Below are 13,755 nucleotides of genomic sequence, written 5' to 3'. Positions count from 1 at the left end.
AGCTCTCTAACACACAAAGATCTAGATCCTAGCACTGAATGAATAGGCCTTCCTGACTACATGCTATAGATGGATGGGACTGCGGACCATCTTCTCGCTCCGTAACCGAACTAATCCTGTTTACTGACTGTCTCGTCCCACCCGCGCACCTGTCTTGAGGAAGACCCGCCGTGACCACCCATTGGGGCACCATAGGGTCAAAACGTCAATGCTTTTCTAGGTCCAGTACCACCAGGATTCCACACTAGGACAGATAGGAATCGCTGGATACAAATCAGTATCTGGCCTATCTTAACACCTGTATATATGTGTATATATGAAAATGTTTTCACTGTATATAATGTCAACCACCTAAACACCATGCACATTTGTCACCCATTTGCACTTTACGTTGATATTTATTATTGATCTTGACAGTCTACCTATGTAATGTATATATCATTGAACGAAGTAATTCTGATATAAAATACACAAATTCGTTCAAATCTATGATCTCACTTCCTATTCATTCAGTGCTAGGATCTAGATCTTTGTGTGTTAGAGAGCTTTCTTTTTCTTTTTCTGAATTGCATTATTAGCATCCCCAAATCGCTCTTGTTCTATCCGACAGAACCACCCTTGCTTAACCATAAATTACCCAGGTTCTGAGGGACACAGGGTCACCCCTTTTCTTTAACTATCTCTTGCAGCTTTAGTTTAGTTGATGTGGTAAGTGTAAACATTTATGATTGTTTTAAATAGTATGTTTAATTAATTTTCATTATTTATTGGTTAGTTTGCTTTACAGTTATTTTCATTGGTTAAAGTACATTTGTTTGGATTTGTCTTCAGTTATTACCTTTCTTGGAGGACGCTTATTAGTGTTTAATGCCAAATATATATATATATATATATATTTTGTTATTTCAGAGGAATATTTATGTTTAAGTTCATTTCTACTTTTTATTTTTTGTTTAACTATTTAGGACATCATTAGGATGGCGAACGGACTTTGTCCGCCCGCCATCCTGAAGGAAAACGGGACTGCCCGCCATATGTGCGGCGGTCCCATGGGGGAGATTAGGATGCGCCTGCCACACTGCCGGGCACATCACGCATTTTTAACATTGCACCGGGAGGTGCTTTCAGCAGCACCCGCCGCAATGGTAAAAATGCATGTTGTGCATTTGCATGCACAAAGTGGCAGGCGCCGCGCAGTGCCTGCCGCATTGTGCATGCAAATGCAGGGCAGTACCATAGGTACCGCCCATGTGCACCCCCCACCCCCCAGCTACCTGGGGGCCCGCATCGGGCCCCCAATTGTGAGCTCCGCATGCCTTTCTTTGGCTGCAACGCCGCCACATAAAGGCTGCTCTTTGCCTGCATACGAATATGGATGGCGGTGTTTAGCAGACACCGCCACCATATTAAACCCTTTTCCGCCGGGTCGACTTGTCGACCGGGCGGAAAAGCAGTGGATGGTCTTCCAGTCCACCCGGGTCCCCCCCACCATACTAATATGGCGGGGGAAATGGGTGGCGGGCGGGGTAGGATGTAGGGCGGATCGCTACAGCCATGCGGGCAGTGGCGATCCCCCATACATCCTAATGGACCCCTTGATGTTTTGAAATGTATTTTAATTATTTTTTATGGGTTTACAGTTTGTTTTATTGTTATAATAATTTAATATAGTAATTAAATGATGTATTGATTTATGTAAAGTTTAATTTATTGTATTTAATGGAAACAGAGTTATGCTTTTTTTTATTTGGCTGTATTTTTTATGATGTTAGTGTACTTGATGTTATGTTTTCGATATTTTTGATATTTTATATACTTATTTATAGCAAAAGATATTTTTGTTTACAATGTTTTGAGTTTCAATATTAGTAGAAATAGACATTTTTACAGCAATATTTTGATGATCAATGTTTGTGTTGTTGGTAATTAAGTATAGGATGGTGATATTTTTGTAAACACTATTTTTTTCAGATATTTTAGTGATTCAATATTGTTTTTACTGATAATATATCTTCAAAACTTTAGTTTCTCTATGTAAAATTAAAACCTGTTAATTTCAATCTACGACGAAAAATACAAGCAAATTGATTCAAAATAATTTTTCACTTACTTTTAAAAATCATATTTCATTGTGAACGTAGCTATTTCACAACTTTGGAGGACAAATATCTTAATAAAAATGTACTTTGTGCTGCCTGAATTAAAATGTCCTGACAATCCGATCTGCCTCTCATCTCACCTCCAGAGGCCAAATACACATTCTTGACTGGAGTTAACAACCTAGCATGCCAGTGGACACTTGACTGGACTCTGAGATAAGAAAGGCAAGATTGTTGTCAACAACTGGAAAGTTAACATGATTTCCTATCTGGGAGTAGAACAGGTACAGCTGGTAGAACAAAGAAAAACCTTTCCTTTACCAGTTGTGACTTGGGGATACCCAATGGGGCAGGCAGGATCGAATCCCATTAATTCCAAGAGCCCTCCTAGTCTTTCTTGCTCTAGTATAAGAAGGAAGAAAAATGGTTTAATCCTGATAGAGAAAGGAGACCTCATTCAAATAAGGGAGTGGTTTAACAAGGCCCATATGCTGTTCTAGAGGAAAATGAGGTTAGCCATTTTGGATTTAGAGCTCTTGGTAATCTTTACAGTAAAGCCAAGAGGAAAATGCTGCAAAAGGAGCAAGATCAAGTACTCCAGAGTCCTGCAAACACCCATAGAACAGAACTGCTCTCCAAAGGTCAGGTTACTGAACTCTTTCTTTGCCTGTTCAGGGAAGATGTCCTGACCCCATGATAGTCCAACTGACCACAGAGGACTGGAACATGCAGGTGCCCTGGCTGTAGTGATACCTGGTGCCTAGAAGGCAGTACTGATGACTTAGGAGATGTGGATTGACTTGAAAGAACATTTCAAGCAGTTGGAGAAAAGTGGGACCTAATTATTGTTTACACCTTTGGAAGACAGAGATCAGGCCATTATATTTGACCAGGGAGGTTGCACCATGGTCAGATTAGAAAAGAAGGTCTGTCCCTCTCTGAAGTTTTTCCCATATTGAGGAAGGGCTCAGTGGGACTTTGCAATACAATATGTCTCCCTCATGGAGTCCTGTCCAGCTACAAGTTACACCCTTGTACTGCTGGAGGATTTGGAGAAACTAAAAAGAAACTAAATCTGAAGGTAAAACCTTGGAGCCAAACCTATCCCATTAGCAAAGCAACATCAGAAGTTACAAAATACAGCTTTGTCCCACTCAGGGCTTTTGGTGACAAAACCAATGGCTTAAATGGGAGCCTGATGAAGATATATCTGAATGGCTCATCATCAGCTTCAGCCTTGGACCTAGCTGCACATGAAGACGTTGACCTCCAGAAAAAAGACCAAGCCCAAAGGTAAAAAATTTGAGCTGGACAATACACTTGGGGTCCGATTCAGATCTCGTTCAGAAAGCAAACCGAATGACTTGTGTTCGGAATCGAAAGGCTGTCCAAATCGTTCTTCGTACTTGCTTGCTTGGAAACCTACTCCATAGAGCTGAACGATCCGGCCCCGGAGTGCTCTATCTCTTCATATGCCTTCGGAATAGGTTCGGTCAGCGCTACGAGTTTCCAGGCATCGTACTTGATTGTTCAGAATTGGGAACAAATCAGTGGGAAAAAAGGGCTCTAGATCGGTTTAGGTAAAACCAAATCCAATTTGGAGCCCCACCGACTGAGATTGGAATCGGGCCCTTGGTGTATCAGGCCCCTACTAAATCAGAGTCAGACTGAAATCACTCTTAGGCCCCAGTCCCAAGAAAATTGATATTATTCCATGGTGCTATACTTTTTCAAGGCACTTTTGCACCTCAAAACTTTACAAAATACAATCTTATTCAAAGCAGTTCCCCTAATGTAGGTTTGTTTGACTAGCTACTAAAGCATCTTTAGAACTTGACTCTTGCTTCTAAATTTGACTTCCCCAAACCCCTAACTCATAGCAAGATTAGTTCACAGACATATTATGTCTAATTTCACAATTTTGTTGATTTGTTTCTGAAGCTAACTCTTGGCTTTCAGCTTTCTCTTGGATGTACATCTAGAACAATAGTCATTATTATATCTAACTCATAATCCCTTATTTGTCCTCACATTCAATATTCCTCTTGCAAACATCTGGAGATTTGTTTGTAATTATATGCAAACCCCAGATCCAAAATGTTGTTCCTAAAGGTAGTGTTCAACTTCTGTGCTATTAACATCCAGGGATCCCTTTTGCATGCAGTGAAATAACTAGATCTTGATTGACACTATCCATAACGGGGGCATTCTTTTCTGTTATTGAAGAAGGCATGTTCTAATTTTCCATATGAAAGATTAACATATCTTTTATCAGACAAGTAGTCAAGTTAATCAATATATGCCAATATTATCAAAACATATACACTGGTGAGCTTTACGTGATCAAATTCTAATCCAAGTGTCATATGCATAAAATTGACATGTGTTATGGTTTTGCAACCCCTCGTGAAATATTTAAAGCCTGAGACAGTCTAAGTTGTTGTAAAGATGTTTCCTAGGCCGCTTTTTAACTTACTCTGTGCATCCGAGTTTTCAAATGCTTTTACAGTGCAGTGCCAAAGCTTTGGGCCAAATCCACAAATATTTTGCAGTGGCTTGCTGTTTTAGTCCTAATTGCTTACTCTTTAAGTGCCCAAGTAAAACAGGAGTACTTGAGGTTACACCTGGAATAGAGGCGTAGGCAATGGGCACTCCAAGAGTAAGTCACACATACTAGCCAATCACAAAACAGGACTACATTGCCTTCCAAGTCAAAAGGAAGGGGGAAACACTTCTTAGTAACTTATGTTTTCTTGTGATTCACGGAGAGCATAATGTTGACATTATGACTCATCAACGCATTTGTGATTGACAAAATCATTTTAGAATACTGCAATCTGCATTTTACTCCAAGCTGGCCAGTATATACAGATTAGCTTTCTGAGAGAGAAAAGCATATGGAAAGGGGCGACCACTCGGTCCCCCCGAACGTATGGTCGGGTGCCCCGATCCCCCCGGGAAGCCATTTTGGGCGGGAGGCGTGTCACGGCTGGTATGCCCGAAGCGGCGTAGCCGGGGCGCGCCTTTTCCCGCCCAAGAGGGGCTGTCCTAGACACCTACACCGTTGGCCACGCCCTGTAGGCGGTCGGAGGAGGGTCCACGCCCTCCCGGAGAAGAATAAATGGAGCAGCAATCCAAAGAAGCATCCTCTTGTTCCTGTGCTTGGAAGCTGCACCTCCTCGTTGCACGTGAGCCCTTGACGGAACAAGAGCCAATTTTGAGAATTTAATTTTGTGTTTCTTCTTTCAGCGAGTTCGAAGCTTCCTGACCTAGGACCTTGATGATTACCCTTGGACGATGCCTGGCAAGAAGGTCGGAAAGAGGGTCGGAACCGACCAGATGCTTCGTATGCTGGTGAAGGACATGGCGGACATGAAGAAGCAGATGGCGGCAATGAACGGTGCGGGTGGACCAAAGAAAGTCATCGGACCAGCATTGCCGGGAGTGGTCCCTAACGGGAGAGGTAGAAGGGCCAAGAAGGGGGCATCGGGTGGGGAGGCCCCGGTTCCCGAATCACCTCCAGCGGACCCGGTCACCCCGATCGAGGCCCCAGTTCCGGTCCCGAACGCGGGACAACCAATCCCTGTGGTGGTCACTCCTGTGAACGAGGAAGATATGCCTCTGGAGCTAGCTGCCCAGTTGGCGGCACGGTTGGGCAGAGAGAATGAAGGGGCCACGGCTGAAGAAGCCAGGTCGATAATGAAGCAGTTGCGGCAATCGAAAGATGCTGCGAAGGCACCGTGTCCTCTTGTTTCCCCGCAGGCTCCCGTGGAACAACCAGTATCGGGCGTTGGTTCGGCAGCGACAACGGTCACAGCTACCGGTTCAGGTAAGCAGCCATTGCCAATGGCGGGGGAGGGATCGGTACCCTCAAGGAGGGAAAAAGTCGTTCAACATATCCCGATTGATGTGAAAGAGAGGATTTGGGCGGATAAATATGTTAACATGTTTTCCTTGTTGACCGATCACTATGAGATTGAGCATGTATAAAACCAGAAAGAGTTTTTGCATCCTAGTGTATGGCGCGCAAAGATGGCGGGTTTCAGAGTAGATGAAACGATCGCCAATTGGGCCAGAGCGTTTGGAATGTTCACTGCAATCATGGGGGAACGTAGGCCCGAATTAGTGGTGGAATTAGCCGTTTATCAGACACGTATCATGGAATTTTATGAATCATACGGGGGCAATCAATGGTGTTGTTACGATAGCATATTTCGTAAGTCCAAAGAGTACGACTCATCCCTGACGTGGTATTGTTTCGACTCCATTTCCTGGCAGAAAATTGAGAGGTCGAGCACGGCGAAGTCGCCATTTTTAGGCGGGAACGGGGTGGAGCCTTCCCGCCATTCTTTGGGGGCCCCCTTTCGGGCGGGTAAAAGCAGCGATCAGAACTCAAAGAATAATGGCAACTCGGGTAAGAAAGGGGTCTGCTGGAGCTTTAACAGAGGCAAGTGTTCTAGGCCACAGGGATCTTGCAGGTTCAGGCATGAGTGTGCAGGGTGCGGGCAGTCCTCGCACCCCGAGAGTACGTGCAGAGCCAAGACTGGTGATACGGGAGGTAGAGGGGGCGCCAAACAGGTCTAAAGTAGACCGAGGGGCGCCATTACCTACCCCGGTTGATATCATGGCACTGATCCCTTGGCTGAACGAATACCCTGATCATATCTCCGCCGGGGTGTTGCGAGACGGTTTCTCATATGGTTTCCGCATCCCGGCGGGGGATTTTCGGGGGGAAGCACAATGTAAGAACCAACTATCGGTTCAACAGAATACGGCGGTGGTACAGGCAAAGATTGGTAAGGAAGTGGCCCGAGGTCGGGTTGCTGGACCATATGACATACCACCAGTTGGCAATTTTGTTTGTTCACCTTTGGGAGTGGTCCCCAAAAAGGACCCAGGGGAGTTCAGGTTAATACATAATTTGTCAGCTCCTAGGGGCCTTTCGGTGAACGATGCAATTGACCCGGGAGTTTGTTCGGTGCGGTACGCATCCTTTGATGAGGCCGTCGCCATTTTGAATCGCCTAGGGCCCGGAGCGCTGATGGCTAAATCAGATATCGAGTCAGCGTTCCGGTTGCTCCCGGTACACCCAGATGATCAGCGTCTCCTAGGTTTTATGTTTCAGGGACGCTATTACATGGATAAATGTAGGCCAATGGGTTGCTCCATCTCTTGTGCGTATTTTGAGAAATTCAGTAGTTTTTTGCAATGGGCGTTCACAAGAGTCACGGGCTTTACACATGTTATGCATTATCTTGATGATTTTCTGTTTCTGGGGGCAGCCGGGGACATGGAATGTGCACAGGCCTTGAGGGAATTCTGTAACCTTATGGAGGAGTTTGGCGTGCCGCTGGCACCCGGTAAGACGGTAGGGCCATCTACTACACTCGAGTTTCTCGGAATTGAGTTCGATTCTGTAGAGGGGTGCTTCCGCTTGCCCGAAGAGAAGGTGATGAAATTCAGGGCCTCGCTAAAAACATGTCTCGGCGAAAGAAAGGTAACTCTCCATCAGTTACAACAGGCTGTGGGTCAGCTTAACTTTGCCCTGAGAGTAATACCGATGGCTCCCCCCTTTTCTCGTTCTATCGCACAAGCCATGGTGGGCCTCAGGGAAGGGCACCACCGCACAAGACTGTCAACAGAGGTTCGCCAGGATATGCGCATATGGCTGGCATTTCTGGCGGATTTCAACGGTCGTGTTGTGTGGACCGATCCACCAGTTTCCTCAGAAGAACTGGGGTTGTGGACCGACTCGGCGGGGAGTGTAGGTTTTGGCGCCATATTCGACAATCAATGGTCGGCACGAACCTGGCCTGAGTGGTGGCACGATAATGGACTCACTAGTAACATTGGGTTTCTGGAGCTGTTCCCCATTCTGGTGGCCTTGGAAACTTGGCCAGAGGGGTTTCGTGATCGCTCTGTGGTGTTCTGGTCTGATAATATGACCGTGGTTGAGTGTATCAATAGTCAGGCAGCACGCTGCAAATGGATTTTGAGATTACTGAAGGAAATTGTCCTGCTATGTATGAGACTAAACGTCCACTTTAGGGCAAGACACGTGCCAGGGGTATTAAATCAGGCAGCTGATGCGCTCTCTCGTTCCCATATGCAGGCCTTCCGGGGTTTTCTGCCCTCAGCGGACTCGGTGGCGGCACCATTTCCCGAAGCTCTCTGGTCTCTTGGTGCCCCGGATAACAAAACCTCGTGGGAGAGAGTCTAGCACCCAGGACAAGGAAGGCATATGAAGGGGCGTTCCGTTCTTATTGGTCCTTTTTGGGTTCAGCTAGGGGGGAGCACTGGGGGCAGGAGGAGTATGTCCTGAAATTTCTGGTATCTTTACATCAGGCAGGCAAATCAGTGGCTACGGCCAATAGGCACCGGGCCGCCATTTCTTTTATGGGACGGGCTCATGGCATCCAGGACCCCACATCGTCCTTTTTGGTACAAAAGGCGCTGCGTGGGTGGCAACGCCTTGAGGGTCGCAGAGTGGATGAGAGGCACCCGATAGGTTTAGAAAGGTTGTCCCTGTTACTGTCCGTACTCCCCGCGACATGTTCATCTCAATCAGAGACGGTGGTATTCCGGGCCGCTTTTGCATTAGCATTCCATGGGGCTATGCGGGTAAGCGAACTGGTAGCGCGGAACAAGCAGGATACGGGGGGAGGTCTGTGTCGAGAACACATTCAAATTAAGGGGGAGACAATGGTAGTCTCAATTGCCAGATCCAAGACCGATCAGGGAGCGATCGGGGATAGTGTGGTAGTCCAACGGATTCCAGGGTCTCCCATGTGCCCGGTGAAATGCGTGGAGGACTATTTAGCACAGAGGGCGGCATCATGGGGGGGAACCTTGCTGAGGCACACCGACGCCACCCCACTGACTAGGTTTCAGTTCCAGCGGGTGTTAACAATGGCAATCGCGGCAGCGGGCTTGAACCCGAGCGATTTTGGGACCCATTCCTTCCGGATAGGGGCTGCTACAGAGGCTACAGCCAGGGGTCTGAGTGTTGAAAAAGTAAAGCGGTTGGGACGTTGGTCCTCGAACTGTTATAAAAGGTATGTGCGTTTGCACATGTTGTGAAGCTAATGTCTTGTACTCACGCTTCTTGTTTTCTGTTTGGTTTACAGTTTCGCGAGCAGGATTTGCGGGGCGGACTGTGCAGTTGACCCGACACCTGGGGACCAGCGGTCAAAGTTCACCGGCTGATGAAAGAGTGGTGTGGGTCGTTGGCCACTCATACGTGAGGCGAGCCGCGGACGTATTCAAAGCAGGTGACATGATTCACGTGGCTGGGGAATACGGGTACAGGGTGACTTCCACGGAAGGGGCGGGCTCTGTATTGACCAGTTTCAAAGTTTCTTTGAGGGACTGTTAGGGCGGACGAGGTCACCGCCATCTGTAATCATAGTGCATCTTGGGGGCAATGATTTGGTGACCGTTGGTCGACGAGTGCTTCTCGAGTTAATTTTGTCCACAGTAAGTTGGTTGGCAAGAAGGGTTTCGGGGTGCACAATCGCATGGTCACACATGATTCCTCGGAAGGTGTGGCGGGGGGCCCTTGCTGTGCCAGCTTTGAACCACTCAGTAAAGAAGGTTAATAACAAGTTGAGTAGGTTGTTCCGTACAGGTAAATTGCAGTGTATTCCACACGGGTGTATCAGGGGGGACCATATGTATTTGGCGGATGGGGTCCATTTGTCCCGGAAGGGAAATGTCTTACTCATAGGAGACTTCTTAGCTTGGTTAAAGGGTTTACGTAATCATGACCTTTAGTAGGAGCTTTTGTGGGGGTCCGGATAGCCGGTCAACTATCCGGCCTGTGGCGGTAAGGTCATGATCGGTGAGCAGTAATTGTAAGATCCCTAGAGGTGGGGCGCCACCCATTATGGATGGGAGCGCCCGGGGGGAGGCGGCCATTGGCCCCTCACACGGGGAGGCGGTACCCTTCTAAGGATGGGACCGCCGAAAGGGAAGGCAGTCAAGACCCCTCCCTGGGGAGGAGGGGCTACGGGTCCCCTCCTTGGAATTTCCCGGGGCCAGGACATCTGCGACGGCGGATGTGGTGAGCAGTGTGGGGTGGGAGGGGGGTCTACGCTACCTTCTAGACACCTCACACGAGTCCTCGGACGACCACCAAGATGGCGTCGAGTAAGTATGGGCCCCCGTTAAGACAAGGGAAATTGGAAGTTGGCACAGAGGTACAGTCCTCTGTGCGCCCGCCCCTCACAAGTAAGGGGGGGGAGTCTGGTATTAGGGCTCTGACACCGGTTACGACCTTGCCGTTGGCCCGTAATGTTAGGATGTACAATTTGAATTTTGAGAAATGCATTTACAGGATGTTTTAGAATCGGCTAGGAGAACCTTTGTATTAGAGATATGTTAAGGTTAGCCAATAAACATCGTAATGTATAAATGAAATTGTACATGAGATGAAACTGTTATTTAACGTTTTAATTTTGTTTCATATTTTAATAAATACGGCCGGGAGGGTAACTCCCTCCCGCCTTCCAAAAGCTCAAGAACTGTATCCGTCTTCCCATCCTTGGGGATTGTGTTGGGAGGGGGTGATGGGTATCCAGGCCATATGGAAAGGGGCGACCACTCGGTCCCCCCGAACGTATGGTCGGGTGCCCTGATCCCCCCGGGAAGCCATTTTGGGCGGGAGGCGTGTCACGGCTGGTATGCCCGAAGCGGCGTAGCCGGGGCGCGCCTTTTCCCGCCCAAGAGGGGCTGTCCTAGACACCTACACCGTTGGCCACGCCCTGTAGGCGGTCGGAGGAGGGTCCACGCCCTCCCGGAGAAGAATAAATGGAGCAGCAATCCAAAGAAGCATCCTCTTGTTCCTGTGCTTGGAAGCTGCACCTCCTCGTTGCACGTGAGCCCTTGACGGAACAAGAGCCAATTTTGACCCACCCACCAGCCCCTGATGACAGCGTTTGGGATTGCAATAAAGTCGATTGATGATGATATGAGTTTTAATTTTTCAGGTTGTTTTTAATAAAGTGTGATGTCTCTTTTTCAGGTTGTTTCTAATAAAGTGTGATGTGGAGATAATGTTTATACTTGAAAAGCTAGTATAACGGTATATGTCGTTCTTAGTAGATTTAAACAATGTCGTATTTATTTTTGGTCGGGCGGTAAGGTCATGATCGGTGAGCAGTAATTGGAAGATCCCTAGAGGTGGGGCGCCACCCATTATGGATGGGAGCGCCCGGGGGGAGACGGCCATTGGCCCCTCACACGGGGAGGCGGTACCCTTTTAAGGATGGGACCGCCGAAAGGGAAGGCGGTCAAGACCCCTCCCTGGGGAGGAGGGGCTACGGGTCCCCTCCTTGGAATTTCCCGGGGCCAGGACATCCGCGACGGCGGATGTGGTGAGCAGTGTGGGGTGGCAGGGGGGTCTACGCTACCTTCTAGACACCTCACACGAGTCCTCGGACGACCACCAAGATGGCGTCGAGTAAGTATGGGCCCCCGTTAAGACAAGGGAAATTGGAAGTTGGCACAGAGGTACAGTCCTCTGTGCGCCCGCCCCTCACAAGTAAGGGGGGGAGTCTGGTATTAGGGATCTGACACCGGTTATGACCTTGCCGTTGGCCCGTAATGTTAGGATGTACAATTTGAATTTTGAGAAATGCATTTACAGGATGTTTTAGAATCGGCTAGGAGAACCTTTGTATTAGAGATATGTTAAGGTTAGCCAATAAACATCGTAATGTATAAATGAAATTGTACATGATATGAAACTGTTATTTAACGTTTTAATTTTGTTTCATATTTTAATAAATACGGCCGGGAGGGTAACTCCCTCCCGCCTTCCAAAAGCTCAAGAACTGTATCCGTCTTCCCATCCTTGGGGATTGTGTTGGGAGGGGGTGACGGGTATCCAGGCCATATGAATCACTGACTCCAAGTGTATTTGTAATACCAATAATCTGGGGGACTTTCCAATTGCTTTTTGTTGGCACTTTGGGGCTCTTTCTTACTAATTAGATGTTTTACTCTCAAAAATATTTTAGATAGTATTGCAATACATTATATACGTTTGATGATACTGGTAATCACATGACTTTAATCCAATGCTACAACATAATACTAATCTTTTCACACCCTTTAGGCAAAATTCTTGCAGTAAGGCTAAAGTTACAGTACTGCAATACACCTCATGTTTACCTTATACACAGCATTTCATTGAGTGGAGAACAATGGCTTGCTGCAATTTAGATGAGCATTAGTATCTTACCTTCTTTTGATCCCTCTTTCGTTTTGCAATTGCTGAATCAGAAGATTGGAAATGGTAGTAAAACTGTTACTCATTCGGTAGATATCTCTACTCTGAATGCCCAAGATACTGCTATAAGTGTCTGTGATTTTCTTGATCTCCAGAAGTAGGGTGTGGTGAAAAGAGTGCTCCATGTTGGCAAGATGATTCACTAAATGATTCAAACATATCCTTGCTTTTTCCTAAAAATACAGAAAATGTATGAGTCAATACTAAATGATTGTATTTGCATATATGTTGCAAGCTTACCAGTGTCTATTGACAGCAAAACACAAACAGTGACAGCCAGCAAGTAGAGACAGCTTTGACAGAGAACAGTCACATTCAAGAGTAAATATTGACAATAGACTAATTGGAAGTGCACCCATTCCTTTTGAAATATTGGGCAGAAAACTGGGTCTGAAGCTAACAAAGCATTTCAACCAAACAGTCAAGAGCACATCTATGCCTCATTCTCTTCTGAGACCATAGCCCATAAAGAAAAACTTCATCCCATCTCAAATGGGATTAAAGATTACTTCATCCCATCTCAAGTGGGATTCAAGAACACTGACAATGATGGTTGAATCTTGCTTAGTAAAACTCTGACTTTTGTTGATGAGACTATAAGTTAAATTTGCTAACCATTGTGCACACAAAAGTGATGCAAACTCAGCGCAAAGTGTTGTGTTGGGATTTACTTTCGAGTGAAAACCACGATTTGCGTTAGAAAGTTGCCTAAAGTAACTCAAAGAAGCACGGTGCACTACTTTGTGATATTTTGTGTCAAAGGGACTTTCATTGGGGGAGTACGTTGGCAATCCCAAACAACCCCGGTGTTTTTTTTTTACATAAATCAGTTAACATTTGTTGTCAGGAATTTGCACAAATAAATATTATTTCTCCTCGAGACATAACAATGGAGCGCAAGTTTAAAAAGTCTCCAAACTTTTCCAACTCTTCATGTGTGATGCACTGTACAGCACGCATACGAAGTGGCAAAAGTATTAAACTTGGTCAGAGTATAGAATTTTGTACTGGAGGGGTACCCTTTCAATACATAATGCATGCTTGTCAGAACGCACACATCCTTGCACGATGGTGCAAGGATGTGTGCATTGGAGCATGGTAGCCTTAAGGTTGCCAGCACGGAGGGGGGGGGGGGGGGGGGGGAAACAATGCCTTCTCTTAGTAAATATGGTGCTGATTGTGTCTTTCCATTTGAAGCAACAGAGCGCTGCATTGGGTTACGTTACGTTAACAATTAGTACATTTGTCACCATGTTGCAGCAAACTCTGAATTATTTTTATTTTTGCTTACACACAGAGTAAAGGCAGCTTTCTTATTTGCGCTAGAAATGTTGCACAGTTTTCAATCATTTAATCAGTGTGTTT

At 46.4% G+C, this 13,755-nt stretch overlaps 1 protein-coding gene across 1 annotated transcript in view; it reads right to left on the bottom strand.

Annotated features, from left to right (window-relative positions):
- The window catches only part of VEPH1 (ventricular zone expressed PH domain containing 1), a 1,092,144-nt gene that overhangs the window by 642,451 nt on the left and 435,938 nt on the right, over positions 1-13,755 (bottom strand). The window contains exon 6 of the mRNA XM_086944228.1: positions 12,343-12,563. Within this exon, the coding sequence (XP_086800354.1) occupies positions 12,343-12,563 (221 nt within the window). The remainder of the gene's footprint in view (positions 1-12,342; positions 12,564-13,755) is intronic.

This window comes from Lissotriton vulgaris, chromosome 11 (genome assembly GCF_964263255.1).
Source record: "Lissotriton vulgaris chromosome 11, aLisVul1.2, whole genome shotgun sequence".
Taxonomy (NCBI): Eukaryota; Metazoa; Chordata; class Amphibia; order Caudata; family Salamandridae; genus Lissotriton; species Lissotriton vulgaris.
Note: the sequence above shows the minus strand (reverse complement) of the source record. Positions and strands in the feature narration are given on the sequence as shown.